The sequence below is a fragment of the Benincasa hispida genome, chromosome 11 (genome assembly GCF_027475165.1).
Source record: "Benincasa hispida cultivar pf3 chromosome 11, pf3_genome.v1.1, whole genome shotgun sequence".
In the NCBI taxonomy this organism is placed as follows: Eukaryota; Viridiplantae; Streptophyta; class Magnoliopsida; order Cucurbitales; family Cucurbitaceae; genus Benincasa; species Benincasa hispida.
Window position 1 is genome coordinate 1,048,968 of NC_143488.1, and position 14,128 is coordinate 1,063,095.

Genomic DNA, 14,128 nt, shown 5'->3' on the forward strand with positions numbered 1-14,128 from the left:
CTCTCTTCCTTGCATGATGGTCTGCAATATATTGAATAGTTTAGAGTGAATATCGAGCTGCAATCAAGAGAGAATTTTAGAGAAAATTCGTGCTGAAGAAAGCACTCTTCAACAAGATTACTGCTGTGAGCAATTCTCCATCATCCCTTGATTCAAGCTTGTTTTAAGTCTCATAACTCAATCTAGAGTACCAAGAAAATAGTGGGGAATATCTTGAGGTGGTCTGCAACAAGATCCAGAGAAGATTTTAGTTGGAGATCGTGCTTTGAAGAGGTTCTACAAAGGTATGTCATGAAACTCACGTGTTTTCTGCAAGAGCATGCTTTATATTTTGTCAAAATTAATGAATTAGAGTGCTTAAATGATCCTTGTTGCTTTCGCAATTGCTGATACATTCCTACACATAAAAGACTTAAAATTTCTTCTAAAGAAAATGCCCAACTTTGGCATCTAAGACTAGGACACATCAATCTCAATAAGATTGAGAGATTGGTGAAAAATGGACTTCTAAGTAAGTTAGAAGAAAATTCTTTACCTATATGTGAGTCTTGCCTTGAAGGCAAAATGACTAAAATACCTTTTACTGGAAAAGGTCACAGGGCCAAAGAACCTCTAAAGCTAGTATATTTAGACCTCTGTGGTCCGATGAATGTCAAAGCAAGGAGAGGTTATGAATATTTCATCACCTTTACTGATGATTATTCAAGATATGGGTACGTTTATTTAATGCAACATAAGTCTGAATCTTTTGAAAGGTTTAAAGACTTTCAAAAGATTCAAGGCTGAAGTTGAAAATGCATTAAACAAAATGATTAAAACATTTCGATCTTATCGAGGTAAGGAGTTTTATGGATTTAACATTCTAGAACTATTTGATAGAACATGGAATAGTATCCCAACTCTTGGCACCTGTTACAATTTCTTATTCCATGACTAAATGGTCTGTAGTCGATGGATAAAGCTGGATACTTTATTCTGGTGACACTACGAGTATGACCCACTTTGTAGATGTTACAATTGTTGTAAAGTACTACAAATGATATGATCCTGATCATTCATGTGTAGACATATGAACAAGAATATTCTATACAAATGAGTTTGTATAAGACTGACCACGAAATGTTTAGCCTAATTATATAATATCGTTCCTAATAGAGACTTACATTTCACCAGGATGACCATAGGTAACATGACCTGAATCCTTAGTGAGTTGTGAACTCCTGCCTATGAGGGCAATCCTTTGATTTATATGGGTGAAAGTGGCTAGATTGTCGACTCAATAAGCTTACCATTTTGGGGATTCGTTTGATTAGGGAGCTAAGAACACATCTACATAAGAAGGAATTCACTCCTTCTATGAGGTCAAGGTAAGTAAATAAATTGCTCCCTTAAGGACCGCTTCCGGGGCTTGAACAATATAGCGCCACATCCTCTTTTGGCTCGAGAGGGATTTAGTCATAGTTGGACTATGATATATTTTTCATTAGAGGGATCAGTGGAACTTAAAGAGATAGATGTAAGTACATGGGCAAAATGATAAATTTGACCCAGTTGTACTTAAAAGCAATTTGTGAAGGGTCATCGTACTATTGATTGGTTATATCCAATGGATATAGAAATATATCTGTAGTATGAAAAGTGCAGTTGCCGGTCTTTAGTGGAGTGCCTAAAAATTAAATGAATGGTGAATAATTTAATTAAAGAGTTTAATTAATATTCACGAACCATTGGAGCTTCAGGCTACAAGTCTATAAAGTCCCCTCGATAGCTCAACGGGATTTAAATGAGGATCAAGTTTTGGATTAATTTGAATTATTAAAATTAGTTGAAGGAATTAATTATATTGTTGGAATTGGTGTCCTAATTCTCCCGATAGTCTCGTAGTTTGTAAATTTTTTGTACAAATTGTTATTAATAAAATAAATGTTATTTTATTTGCATTTACTCAAATCCAATAAACTAAGATTCGTGATTATTTCATGTAACTTAAGCATGTATGTGAGACATACAGGTGGTCCATGCCTTAAATAATAACCTAAATGGTCTGTAGTATAAGAATAAATGAGGGATACCTTGCCTTGGTGACACTACGGATATGGCCTACTTGTAGATGTTACAAGTGTTGTAAAGTGCTACAAATGGTCTAATCCTGACTATTCATGTGAAGACATGCGAGTGGAGATATCCTATACAAAAAATTTGTATAAGACCGGACCACGAGATGATTAGTCCCTTTATATAACGCCGTTGATAATTGAGACTTACATTTCACTAAAATGACCATAGGTGACATGATTTTAATCCTGAGTGAGTTGGGAATTTCTGTCTATGAGGGTGGTCCTTTGATTAGCATGGGTAACAGTGGCCAGATTGCCAACTCAACAAACTTACCTTTTTGGGGATTCGTCTGATTGGGGAGCTGGGAACTCAGCTACACAAGACAGAATTCACTTATTCCCCGAAGCAGGGGTAAATAGATAAATTACTCCCTTAAAGGCTGATTTCAAGTCTTGAACATAGTGGTCACACCCTTTTTTTGGAATAGAGGACACAGTCATAGAAGGACTATGACTTATTGTTCATTAGAGGAATCGGTGATACTTAAGGAGTTAGATATAACTACAGGGGCAAAATGGTAAATTGACCCAGCTTTACTTACGAGTGATTTGTGAAGGGTCATCGCACTGTTGATTGGTTATATGGACACAGAAATATATCTGTAGCGAAAAGAGTGTAGTTGTTGGTCTTTAGTAAAGTGTCCGGCAGTTAACGGATGGTGGATCTCGTGACTAAAGAGTTTAATCAGTTATTCACGTACCATTGGAGCTTCAAGTTACAGGTCCATAAGGTCCCCTTGGTAGCTCAATGGATTCAAGTTGAAAATCAGTTTTTGGATTAGTTTGAAGCGTCCAAATCAACAAGAGGGAATTTGATTATATATGATATACTTAAATTAGTTCAATTATATATGATATAATTGATTTGATGTATTAGATATATTGATTGGAGGAATTGATATAAATATGATTTATATTAAATAAAGGAGAAAAGAACTATGGTTTAAATATTACATATGATATTATATTAAAACTATAGGTTATAAATATAATATGATAAGTTAGTTATTATATTTATTTATAATAAAAACAATTATGAGATAATTGTTTAGTTGGTTATTTTCTCTATTAACCGTACAAGTGGGAGGTTATTTTCAATTTTGAATAACTGAAGGATAAAATGAAAAGAGTTTTCATTTTATGAATGATCGCTTCATTATTGGTTTAACTAATCATTTACTCACAAGAGACTAAACGATCGTGTAAGCAATTAAGCGAGATTTGCTAAACGATCGTGTAAGCGAGATACTAAACGATCAAGCGAGATTTGTTATACGATCGTGTAAGTGAGATACTAAGCGATCAAGCGAGATTTGCTAACGATCTTGTAAACAATTGAGCGAGAGACTAAACGATCGGCTAGATAATTTCTCATAAGAGCGAGATTTACCAAACGATCGAGTACTCTAAGTCTATGCGATAGATAGAACATTTCTCCCACTTACTTGATCGTATAGTTCGATCATTTTCTTCCTCTTTCCCTCTACCAAATTCACACAGAGCCCACACCTCCTGATTCTCACTCCGAGAATACTAAGGTTGTCGAGTGGTTGTGTCGAGGGTTGTTGTTCGAGTGCAGACTATTTGTGATTGTAACGACAGCGAGAGGTTGGCTAGAAGATTACTCACGAGAGCGAGATTTTGTTGTCCAATTGTTCACAAGAGCGAGAGATTTCCAAAAGAAGAGCTCTTCAAGGTATGTCTCTTAATTCCTGTTGTATTTAGTTATGATAGCATGTTGTAATTTTCTTGAATATGCATAACTGTTCAAGTATGTTTTTTAATGCATTTACTCTTGCACAATGGACTTGGAAAGACCTTGCTTCTGTTCATGGAGATCTCTGTTTAGATTTACTTCATATATGTGATATAATTAAGATTATTTAATTACATATGATAGAATTATTGCAATGTATTTGATATATTATAATATAAAGTACTTTTTAGAGGAATTAAATGTTTGAATATGATTCAAATGTTAACTATATAAATTAGATTTATATAGTTAAAATTTAATGTAAATGTGATTTATATTAAATGTCATTAGTGAGAGAAAAGAAACTATAGGTTATATATTGTATATGATACAATATTAAACTATATGTTATATGTTGTATATGATTACATGAATATATAATAAATTGGTTATTATATATTTATAATTTTAATTATGAATTAAAATTAATTATTAATTATTAATTATTTTATTATTAAATATATAAATTAATTATGGGGAGGGAGTTACAACCCTCCCCTCCCCCTATTTCTCTCCACCACATACGTGGTTTAGTGGCACAAAGGGTCTTCATCTTCTTCCTGCAAAATAGAGAAGGGTGAGTGAAAAAAAACAGAGTTCAATACATAATCCATTTTCCCCTCTCACAGAAATTTTTTCTTCTTCCCTCTTCTCAAAATCATTCAAAGCCCACCACTCCTGGGTCCATCATCCAGAGGATACCGAGGTTTCCAAGTGGTAGTGTCATTTAGGATTCCAAGAGTTTCACAAGCAAAGAAAAGTCTTCAAAAGATAGGTTTTCTGAAAATCCTAACTTTTTTCTTTTAATTTCAACATATTGTATAATTTACAAATGTATGATTTCTTCTATCTTCTCTGTAAAAAAACAAAAGAATTGGGATTTGGGACGATCTCGCTTCTACTCAAGGTCCCCTCACAGGGGTTCTTTCAGACATTGCATTGTAATAGTCAGAGTGAAGGAACTCTTATACAAGAGTACCTCTGAGCGGAAGCGGATCTTTCCAAAGACATTGTGACAGAATTACCACATTTACATTCAAACAAACTGATATGCATTATACTATAAATTATCGGCATACTTAGAACAATAAACAACATAGAGAAGAGATATGTATCAGTTGAAGAAATTTTCTCTACAGAAAATCTTGTTCTCCCCAAGTGAACTGGTGCTCTCGCTCTCACTGGAACGTCAAGCAATCGTCCACCAAAACCATCAGTCGTCTACCCACGAACAGAAGAACAATGGGGATGACACCACCACTTGGAACCCTCGGTATTCTCGGTGTGAGAATCCAAAGAGTGGACTCTGTTGGGATTTGGTAGAGGGAAGGAGGATATAAAGATCGTATACAACGACCAAGCAAGTGGGAGACGGGCAAGGTCTATCGTATAGAAAAAATGCTTGATCATTTAGTAAGGAGAACACAATCGTGTAGTAAATAGGCTGCGATCATATAGACAATCGTGTAGTGAACGCTCGACGTTAGATGATTGTTTAGAGAAACGTAGGTGATCATTTAGAAAAATGTGTGCTTTTATACTATCGTGTAGTAATGATGAGCTATCGTATAGTCTCTCGATTAGCTAAGCGACAAGTAGTATACACATTTTTTTTAGCAAATTTTGTGTCTTTTGCAAAATAAAAACGATTTTCATTATATTATTCAGTTATAAAAACTGAATGAAACTTCCCACTAACACACGGTTACGGAGAAAACGGCATACACAATTATCCTATAAGTGTCAAATTAAAATAATAAATATAATCATATTATATTCATTAACTTATAGTTTAATATCATATATAAACCATAGTATTTTCTCCTCCACTAGATATAAATCATATTTATATCCAATTTTCTCCAAATAATGTATCTCATACATAAAGTTAATCATATCAAATATAATTAACCAGTTCAATCATATCATATATAATCAAATTCCCTCTTGTTAATTTGAACACTTCAAATTGACCCGAAAACTGATTCTCAACTTAAATCCATTGAGTTATCAAGGGAACCTTATGGACCTATGGCTCGAAGCTCCAACGGTACGTGAATAGCTAACTAAACTATTTAGCCACGAGATCCACCATCCGTTAACTGCCAAGCATTCCACTAAAGACCGACAACTAAACTCTTCTTACCACATATATATTTCTGTATCTATTGGATATAACCAATCAACAGTACGATAACCCTTCACAGATGCTCGTAAGTACAGCTGGACCAATTTTCCGTTTTGCCCCTGTAGTTACATCTAACTCCTTAAATACCACTGGCCCCTCTAAGAATAATACAACATAGTCCTACTATGTGTGGACACCTCTCAGGCCATGAGAAGGTGTGTGGCGCCACATCATTCAAGCCTTGGGATCAACCCTTAAGGGAGCAATCTATCTACTTACCCCTGCTTCGGGAAAGGAGTGAATTCCATCTTGTGTAGTTGAGTTCCCAGATCCCAAATCAGACGAATCCCTAAAGTGGTAGGTTTGAATCGGCGACCTGAACACTCGCACCTATGCAAATCAAAGGACCGCCCTCAAAGACAGAAGTTTCTAACTCACTTAGCATTGAAGTCATGTTACCTATGTCCATCCTAGTAAAGTGAAGTCTTTGTCATGAACGGCGTTATATAACGAGACGTTAACACTTTATGGTCAAGTCTTAAACAAACTCTTTGTATAGGACGCCCTCACTCGCATGTCCCCACATGAATGATCAAGATCATAGCCATCTGTAGCAAGTCACAACACTTATAACTATTCTACAAAGCGGGTCGCATCCGTAACGTTACCATTTCCCTCCTATATCCATATACTACAGACCATTTTGGTTATCACTCAAGACATGATCCACTTGTATGTCTCTACATACATGCTTAAGTTACATAATGACAACTAGGGATTTTAATTTATTGGTTTTTGGTAAAGCAAATAAAACATTGAAGCCGTTTCTGTCGATAAACTGAAGTTTGCGCAACTTTGGTTGGACTTGTTCATGAATAAAGAGAGGAGTCGCTACCGTTGCAGGGGAGACATGTTGTTTGTTTGGTCTCCAAGTGGGAGATTGTTAAGAAAATTGAAGCCCAAACCATATGGCCCATTGTTTCATACTTAATCCTCAACGAAGTTGGTTAACATGGAGGTTGATAATCATTTTTTGGTGGTGAATTTTCCTATAAAAAACAAATATTGGAAGGAAATTGGGTGTGTGGCCGAGAGCTTTTTTTTCTTTAAAAGGGAAGTAGATTTGGTGGGTCTGTGTATCTCGCCGAAAAAAGAAACAAAAAAGGCTCGACTGAGTGTTTTTGTTGTGTTCACAGTATGTTTTTCCTTCCTTGTGAGAGTTTTGATTTGTGAGCAGTTCTTTTAAGAGAAAAGTGAGAATTCATTCTTGAGCATTGTAAACTCTTGTACTCTTCTCCCTGTTATTGGTAACAAAGAATTGGACGTAACCCACACTGGGTGAACCAATATAAATTGGGTGTTATCTTTCTTTCTTTAAACTTGATTTATTATCGTTCTTGTTACTTGAAAGATTAGGTTGGTTGATCTATTCTTTTAAGCTATCGAGTTACAAATTGTTTATTCCACATAATATGGAACTCGAATTTGATCTGAGACTATTGGATAATTTATATCATCTGAATTTTGGTTGATTAATTTGGATTGATATATTATTATGCTTCAGAATTTCGAAATTGAATAGATTTAAGGCCATGTTAGGATTTTAGATTTTGGTCACCATTTCTCAAACTTGTTCATAATTACTAAGGTCTTGTTTAATAACTAATTGGTTTTTTAAGATTATACTCATAGAAGTTATTTTCACTTATAAGTTTCTTTCTTTCTTTTCTTTTCTTTTTTTTTTTTGTTATATACCTTTCATAAATGTCTTCTAATCAAGCTAAATTATGAAAAACTAAATAAAATAGTTTTTGTACTAAAAAATAAATAAATAAAGTAGTTTTTAACAATTTTGTTTTTGAACTTTTCTAAAAATCTAAATCTTTTTATAAGAAATATGAAAATTATTGCGTCGAAAGGGTGAGAAAACAAGCACAATTATAAAAGAAATAAAAAAATAAAAAACAAAACAAAAACAAAATGACGAAGGAAAAGTATTCTAATCAATAGTCAATACCTTCTTTATCTAGTAACTACAAATTCTAGAATAAAAAATGAATATACGAAGTCATGAAACAAACCAACCAGACAATTTTTATATCATGAATAATGTAGACCTTTTTGGTATCCATTTGATTTTTTATTTTTATTTTTTAAATTTAAGTCTATCTCGTAATATTTCTTATCATGATTTATATCTTTTTTAAGTACAATAGTTAAACTCTTAATCAAATTCTAAAAACAAAAATAACTTTTTGTTCTCAGAATTTGACTTGATTTTTTAGGTCACAGATAAAGAGTAGTAAATTTCTATTTTTTTTTTTGTTTTTTTCTATACTTTCTTCTGAAAATCTTGTTCAGCAATGGGTTTTGCTGTTTTAGTTTTCAAGAATATGACGGTCAATCGTCAACATTTCTTGACAGAAGCACTCAATATCGATCAAGCTAATCACAGTACCATCTTATGAATTCGAATAAATTACTGTTACATACAGAACAATAATTATAGAGCTCATATTTTCAAATGGAATCAACGAAATCGCGCAATAAAAATCATAACCAAGATCAAAGATCATCAACATTTTTGCAACAAGAGTTAATCAATGTGTTACTGATAGCGTGGTATAGATCGCATACCTGATTCGTCGTCATCGGAATTCTAGGTGGCTGATCGAACGAACAATTAGGCATAATCGAGGCTGAAAACATTGGAAGGATTAAGGAATGAGGCAAAATTCTGGAAAGGTTTTCGCGAAGATTGATCCAATTTGGGAGGCTAAATTTGATTTTTAACCCATTTGAGACACGTAAAGATTTTGGGACCTGGCTCTTCTAAATTACGCTTCTGTCCTCGTTATTATTATTTTTTTAAGTATAAATTATTTGAGGGTTTTTTTTTTAAAAAAAAAAAAAACAAACAAACAAACAAGTAGTGAGGGGAAGAAATACATGTCAATTAGCATTTTATGCTATTTTGACTTAGGACAAAGTTTCTCAATTTATTTATCGTAGTTGTTGAGATTTTTATTTTCATATTTTTTATATTTTCGTTTGTAAAAGCCAATTAGATATAGATCATCAAAGATTTAAAATGATAATGAAGAAAGTGAATCGACAATTTCATTATAGACATAACATAAACAATAAAAATAGTAACTTATATTCTTCTAAAAATATAGTGACTTATTTAACGTGTTAAAAATTTGTTTATTAATTTTCTTAATTTTTACAATTTTTCAAGAAATATTCATCTATATCAACATCTTATGAATCAACATATTCATAACATCATAACATTAAGATCTTGACATATATATATCATCATCAATATTTTAAACCTCACTTAGAAGATCAAGAAAACCTCTGCTTTAAGAGAGAGATCTGTGAATCTTATTCTTGGCATGTTTTCATATACTCGTAATGTATATGATAGAGTGAACAATATGAAGATTACATAGAAGTCAAATTAAAATGTTTTAAAATTCAAGGACTATTTTCAAGACTAAACATGTTATGGGATGTAAAATTTAAACCCAAAAGAATCTTCACTATACTTTTCAACGATGGCAAAAGGTACATCTTTAAAAAGCATATATACATGATTCTAAAGGTGATTTAACCTCTAACAAATCTCTGGTTTGATGCTAATAATTTTTGCTAAAAACAGCACACAGAAACCATGAAAACCAATTATCTACCAAAGCTTCAAGCCTCAAGAAGCTCAACAGCAAATCTCACATTCAATTGTGCAGCTTCAGTTTTCAGTTGGCATGATGTCCTAAGATCTTGTAGCATGTACATGATAATCCATCTAGCCTCAAAAGAAAAGAACAGAACAACCAACTTGGTTTCTAGTTTTGCAACATCCATTGCCTTATATCCTCCCTCATCACCCCATCATGCCATCCTCTTACATATCTCGGCCACGGTGCTCCGGGCGTCAAAATGCCAAAATGTCTATGCTGGATCATAGTAGTGGCTGACTTTGAAGACTTCATCATCATGGAAATTGTAGGAAATTGCTTGGGCCATATATTTGTTGATGATGTAAATAATTGTCTGGAAGAGTTTGGCTTCTTCAGGGTCTGGGAGCTCTCTGGAGTTTTCAAGACGGAGGAGCTGGAAAGCTGTTTTGTCGTGTTTGTCATTGATCCACCATCCTGTTTGCGTATTTGAGCTGATGGTTTATATCTGTCGAGTAATCGAAGAATCCAGTTGCCAAGATTCCGACCAACTTCTAAGTCTCTCTGCTGTATGTTCAGGTGAACTTTTAATGCTATATCAAATACAGCACGTGTACGTCTGCAATAGCAAAGACAACACGCAGAAATTTTCACATAACAATATTAGTAATCGTAGTAACAAGAAAAATAGCACATTTAATGGACATTGAAAATCTTGTATCAATAAGAAATCAGAGCATCGTGAGTGGCACCATTATATACGAGGAGAGGAATGTCGTCATAAGAAAAACTGTTCTAAGTTAAGCAGTTGTTTTTGTGTTCACCTTTAAACCAACACAAGAAGACAATCTACCTAATGATACTAAATTTACAAGAAAAAAGTTACACAAGAAAATGAGAGTTAATTTTCTTTCTCGAAAACACTTCCTATGCACTCCTCTACTTGTAGCCGAACATAAAGGGCAATGAACATGGCTTTTACTACTCATCATCATTGTTTTTTCTTTTTTCTTTTTTTTAATATCCGTGAGTGTCCAAGCTAGCTTACGTACACTTTACTAATCTCACGAGACAATCTGTCTGACCCTACAACATCATCATTGTTATTCTTATTCATTTATAGTATAATCAGAATGTTCAGGCGCACTTCTTACGTTTCTTGCATTATGTTCATAGTTCGTCTACTAATTCTCGAAGAGGTTTTGGCCATCTAAGGCCAGCTTGGAGGCAAGATACGTTTTCGGCTTTCAGACCTTGGAAGGGATCTAAGCCCTTACTGCTAAGGTATCCCTTAAGGTTCCCATCACTATGATCCTCAAGACAGTTAGTTTCATGCTCTATAATCTTTGGAACAAACTTCCATGCTTCATAATTATGAGCCTTAAAACAATTATCACAGTTCATGACAAAATGCCCTGATTGCTAAAACTAGAAAGATCTAAAAGAAATATTGGCGCAACCCATCATAAGAATGAACTATTGCTGGAAGATAAAAGAGATGATAGAAATGCTGGAAGGCATCATTAAGAATGAGAATGAAAATGATAGAGAGAAAGAAGAGAACCCCTCTTTCATGCTAAGTGAAAATGGCCCAAGAGATTAATTCATCAACCTAACTTCCCAATTGCATATTAGTAAGCGAAAAGAAAACAAGCTGCGAAGATTTGGTAACAATTGGCCGTTAACTCATCCTCCCTACTTCTCAAGCTAATGCCACACAACTTATTTCATAACAATTTTCGATTCCATTACACAGAATAAGATTCTTCCAACAACTTTTTTTATACAAATATGAAGAATAACTGAATCAATCGAAACCCAAAACAGGGTTTATCTCGTTTCTAACTAGGGATCGGAGAAGAAAGCGAAATCGACAAATAACACAACATACAGACACATTTCCGGTTCAAATTTCATCATCATCGAATCAAAAGATTAAAAGAAGACAGAAAGTGAAATTACCGGTGAAGAAACTGACGGATCTTGGGAAGTTTTGGGCTGACGACGCGGCGTTGAAGCTTGAGGGCGAGGCGGTAAGTTCGCTTGAGCCCCAAGAAATAGGCGGTTCCTAGAGTAATTTCCCATAGCACCATTTTTCTCTCTCTAGAACTTTCTTCTTCTTCTCTCTGGAATTCGCTCTGTTCTGTGGCATTTGAAGAATCGATTCTTCGTTTGTTTTCGTCTCCCCCAAGTTCCGTATTTTTACCGCTATAATCATCGATGGATGTAAGAGAGTCATTGTAGCCGTTGATTTTTATATTCTTCTGATCAATCTGAGACGTTGGTTTCTTGCCGCTGAAATTGCACTAGTTGGGCCTGCCCTGCCTAGCTTTTTATTTTCATTTATTTAGGTAATTATACTTTTTTTGTGCCTAAACTTTTAATCGACTTTCTATTTGACTTATAGATTTTAAAATATTATAGATTTTAAAATATTATAGATTTAATCCTTTAATTTTAAATTTTTCAATTTAGACTTTAAATTTTAAAATATTATAATTGTATCCTTAAAATTTGAGTTTTGTTTCAATTTGGTCCATAAATTTCAGGATTATACATTTTTAATCTTATTTTTCATTAAATATTCACTCTCAATTATTGATGTCAATTTCTAATAATTAATTAAAAGTAATTATGAAGTGAAATTTTTAATTTTAATTTTAAAAGTGATAAAAATAGTGAAACTTAATTAATTATAATTATTTTAATGATTTTTAATTTATTAACATAAATTAACTCTAAAGACGGAAAGTGAGTATTTAGTAAAAAATCGAGGATTCAAATATAAACTTTGAAACATAGGAATCAAATTGAAACAAAACTCAAATGTCAAAAGCAAATTTGTAGCGTTTTGAAATCTATGGATTAAATTGAAATCAAATTCAAAAATGTCTAAATCAATAACATTTTGAAATTGGGGGACTAAATAGAAACTAAACTCAAAACTTAGGGACCAAAAAATTATTATTATCATATATGATGTATGTAGTTGGGAATCTATTTGAGTTAGACTCATTTTGGTTCTTTTGTTTGTTGTTTTATTAATTTATAAACTAAATTACAATTTTGTTATCGAACATGTTATCTTAGCCCTCGTTTGAGAGCAAATGCACGTTTTTTTTCAATTTTTTGTTTTTAAAATTTATGCATGTTTCTTTTAATTTATACTTTGAATAGGAATCTTGTTAAATAAATATTTGAGTTTTTATAGTCAAATTCCAAAAACATAAAGTACTTTTCAATTTGCAAAACTTAACTTTATTTTTTAAACATGGTGGAAGTGGATATGGATACCAAAATAAATAAACTAATTGGAATGGTATTTATAAGCTTACTTAAAAAAATGGTTAGCAAACTAGATAATTAACAGTGATACTGATAATTTTAAAAGTTGAAAAAGTTAGGATTTTTTAAAAATTAAATTTAGAAATAGTACTTCCACCTATAATTGTTTTTTACCCAATTCTTTGAAACATTTTCAAAATGCAAACTAAAATTTGAAAACTTAGGCGATATTTTATAAAAGGATTATTTTTTGAAAATTAAACTTATAAACTCTACATTCACCTATGATTTATTTTCTTATTTACTTTGTAGCAGTGTTTCCAAAAATTATGTCAAATTTTGGAAACAAAAAAAAATATTCTAAAATTTAGCTAAGAATTCAAGTGTTTAATTAAAAATCGTAACAAATTTTTGGGTAGTATGCCTTAAAACTAGTAGTTTGTAAACATTAAACGTATTCTATTTTGCAATAAAGATGTTATTGAGTTATATTCAGTAAAGTTGTTATTGAATATGTAAATTGCATTTGTTAAAGCTTAAATCCAATAAACTAACGAATCTCTTACTATAGCATGAATACTTGAACTTTATGTGGAGACATAAAAGTGAATCAAGTTTGAGTATATAGCCAAAACAGTACAGGGATATGGCTGGTTACCTTATCTTGGAGACAATATGAATGCGGCCCACTTTGTATTTAAGACAAATGATGTGATCTTGAATCGTTCATGTAGAGACATATGAGTGGGGGCATCCTATGCAAAAGATGTTTGCATGAGATCGAACCATGAAATAGTCACTTTTCTTTATAACATCGTTTACTGTTAAAACTGACTGTTTCATTTCGATGACCTAAGTTAACTCGATCTTAATCCTAAGTTAACTATAAACTCCTGTTTATTTGAGATTATCCTTTGATCTGCATGGGTGAGAGTGACTCAACATCGCCGCTCAATAAGCCTCCCATTGTAAAGGTAAGGGTCGGTAGATAGCTGAGGACATAGTCCTGCAAAATCGAATTCAATCCTACCCGATTTCAGGGTTAGCAGATAGGTTATTCCCTTAAGTACGGACTCCTAGTCTAGTCTTGAACAAGGGGCCCTACCCTCTCTATGACTGAGAGGACTCAGTTTATTAGTAGAACCATAAACCAATTGTT

At 33.0% G+C, this 14,128-nt stretch overlaps 1 protein-coding gene and 1 long non-coding RNA gene across 2 annotated transcripts in view; both read right to left on the reverse strand.

The window, feature by feature from the left end:
• Positions 1–8,806, reverse strand: part of LOC150032299 (uncharacterized) — a 31,765-nt gene extending 22,959 nt beyond the window's left edge. Inside the window, exon 1 of the long non-coding RNA XR_016524710.1 lies at positions 8,639–8,806. This is a non-coding gene — a long non-coding RNA (uncharacterized LOC150032299). The remainder of the gene's footprint in view (positions 1–8,638) is intronic.
• Positions 8,807–9,527: 721 nt separating this feature from the next.
• Positions 9,528–11,949, reverse strand: LOC120089886 (envelope glycoprotein). Its single transcript, XM_039047312.2, has 2 exons — positions 11,647–11,949; positions 9,528–10,303 (listed from the first exon to the last, which is right to left on the reverse strand). Exons 1-2 carry the CDS (start codon positions 11,775–11,777, stop codon positions 9,853–9,855), a joined length of 582 nt encoding a protein of 193 aa, XP_038903240.1. The 5' UTR covers positions 11,778–11,949; the 3' UTR covers positions 9,528–9,852.
• Positions 11,950–14,128: the final 2,179 nt, after the last annotated feature.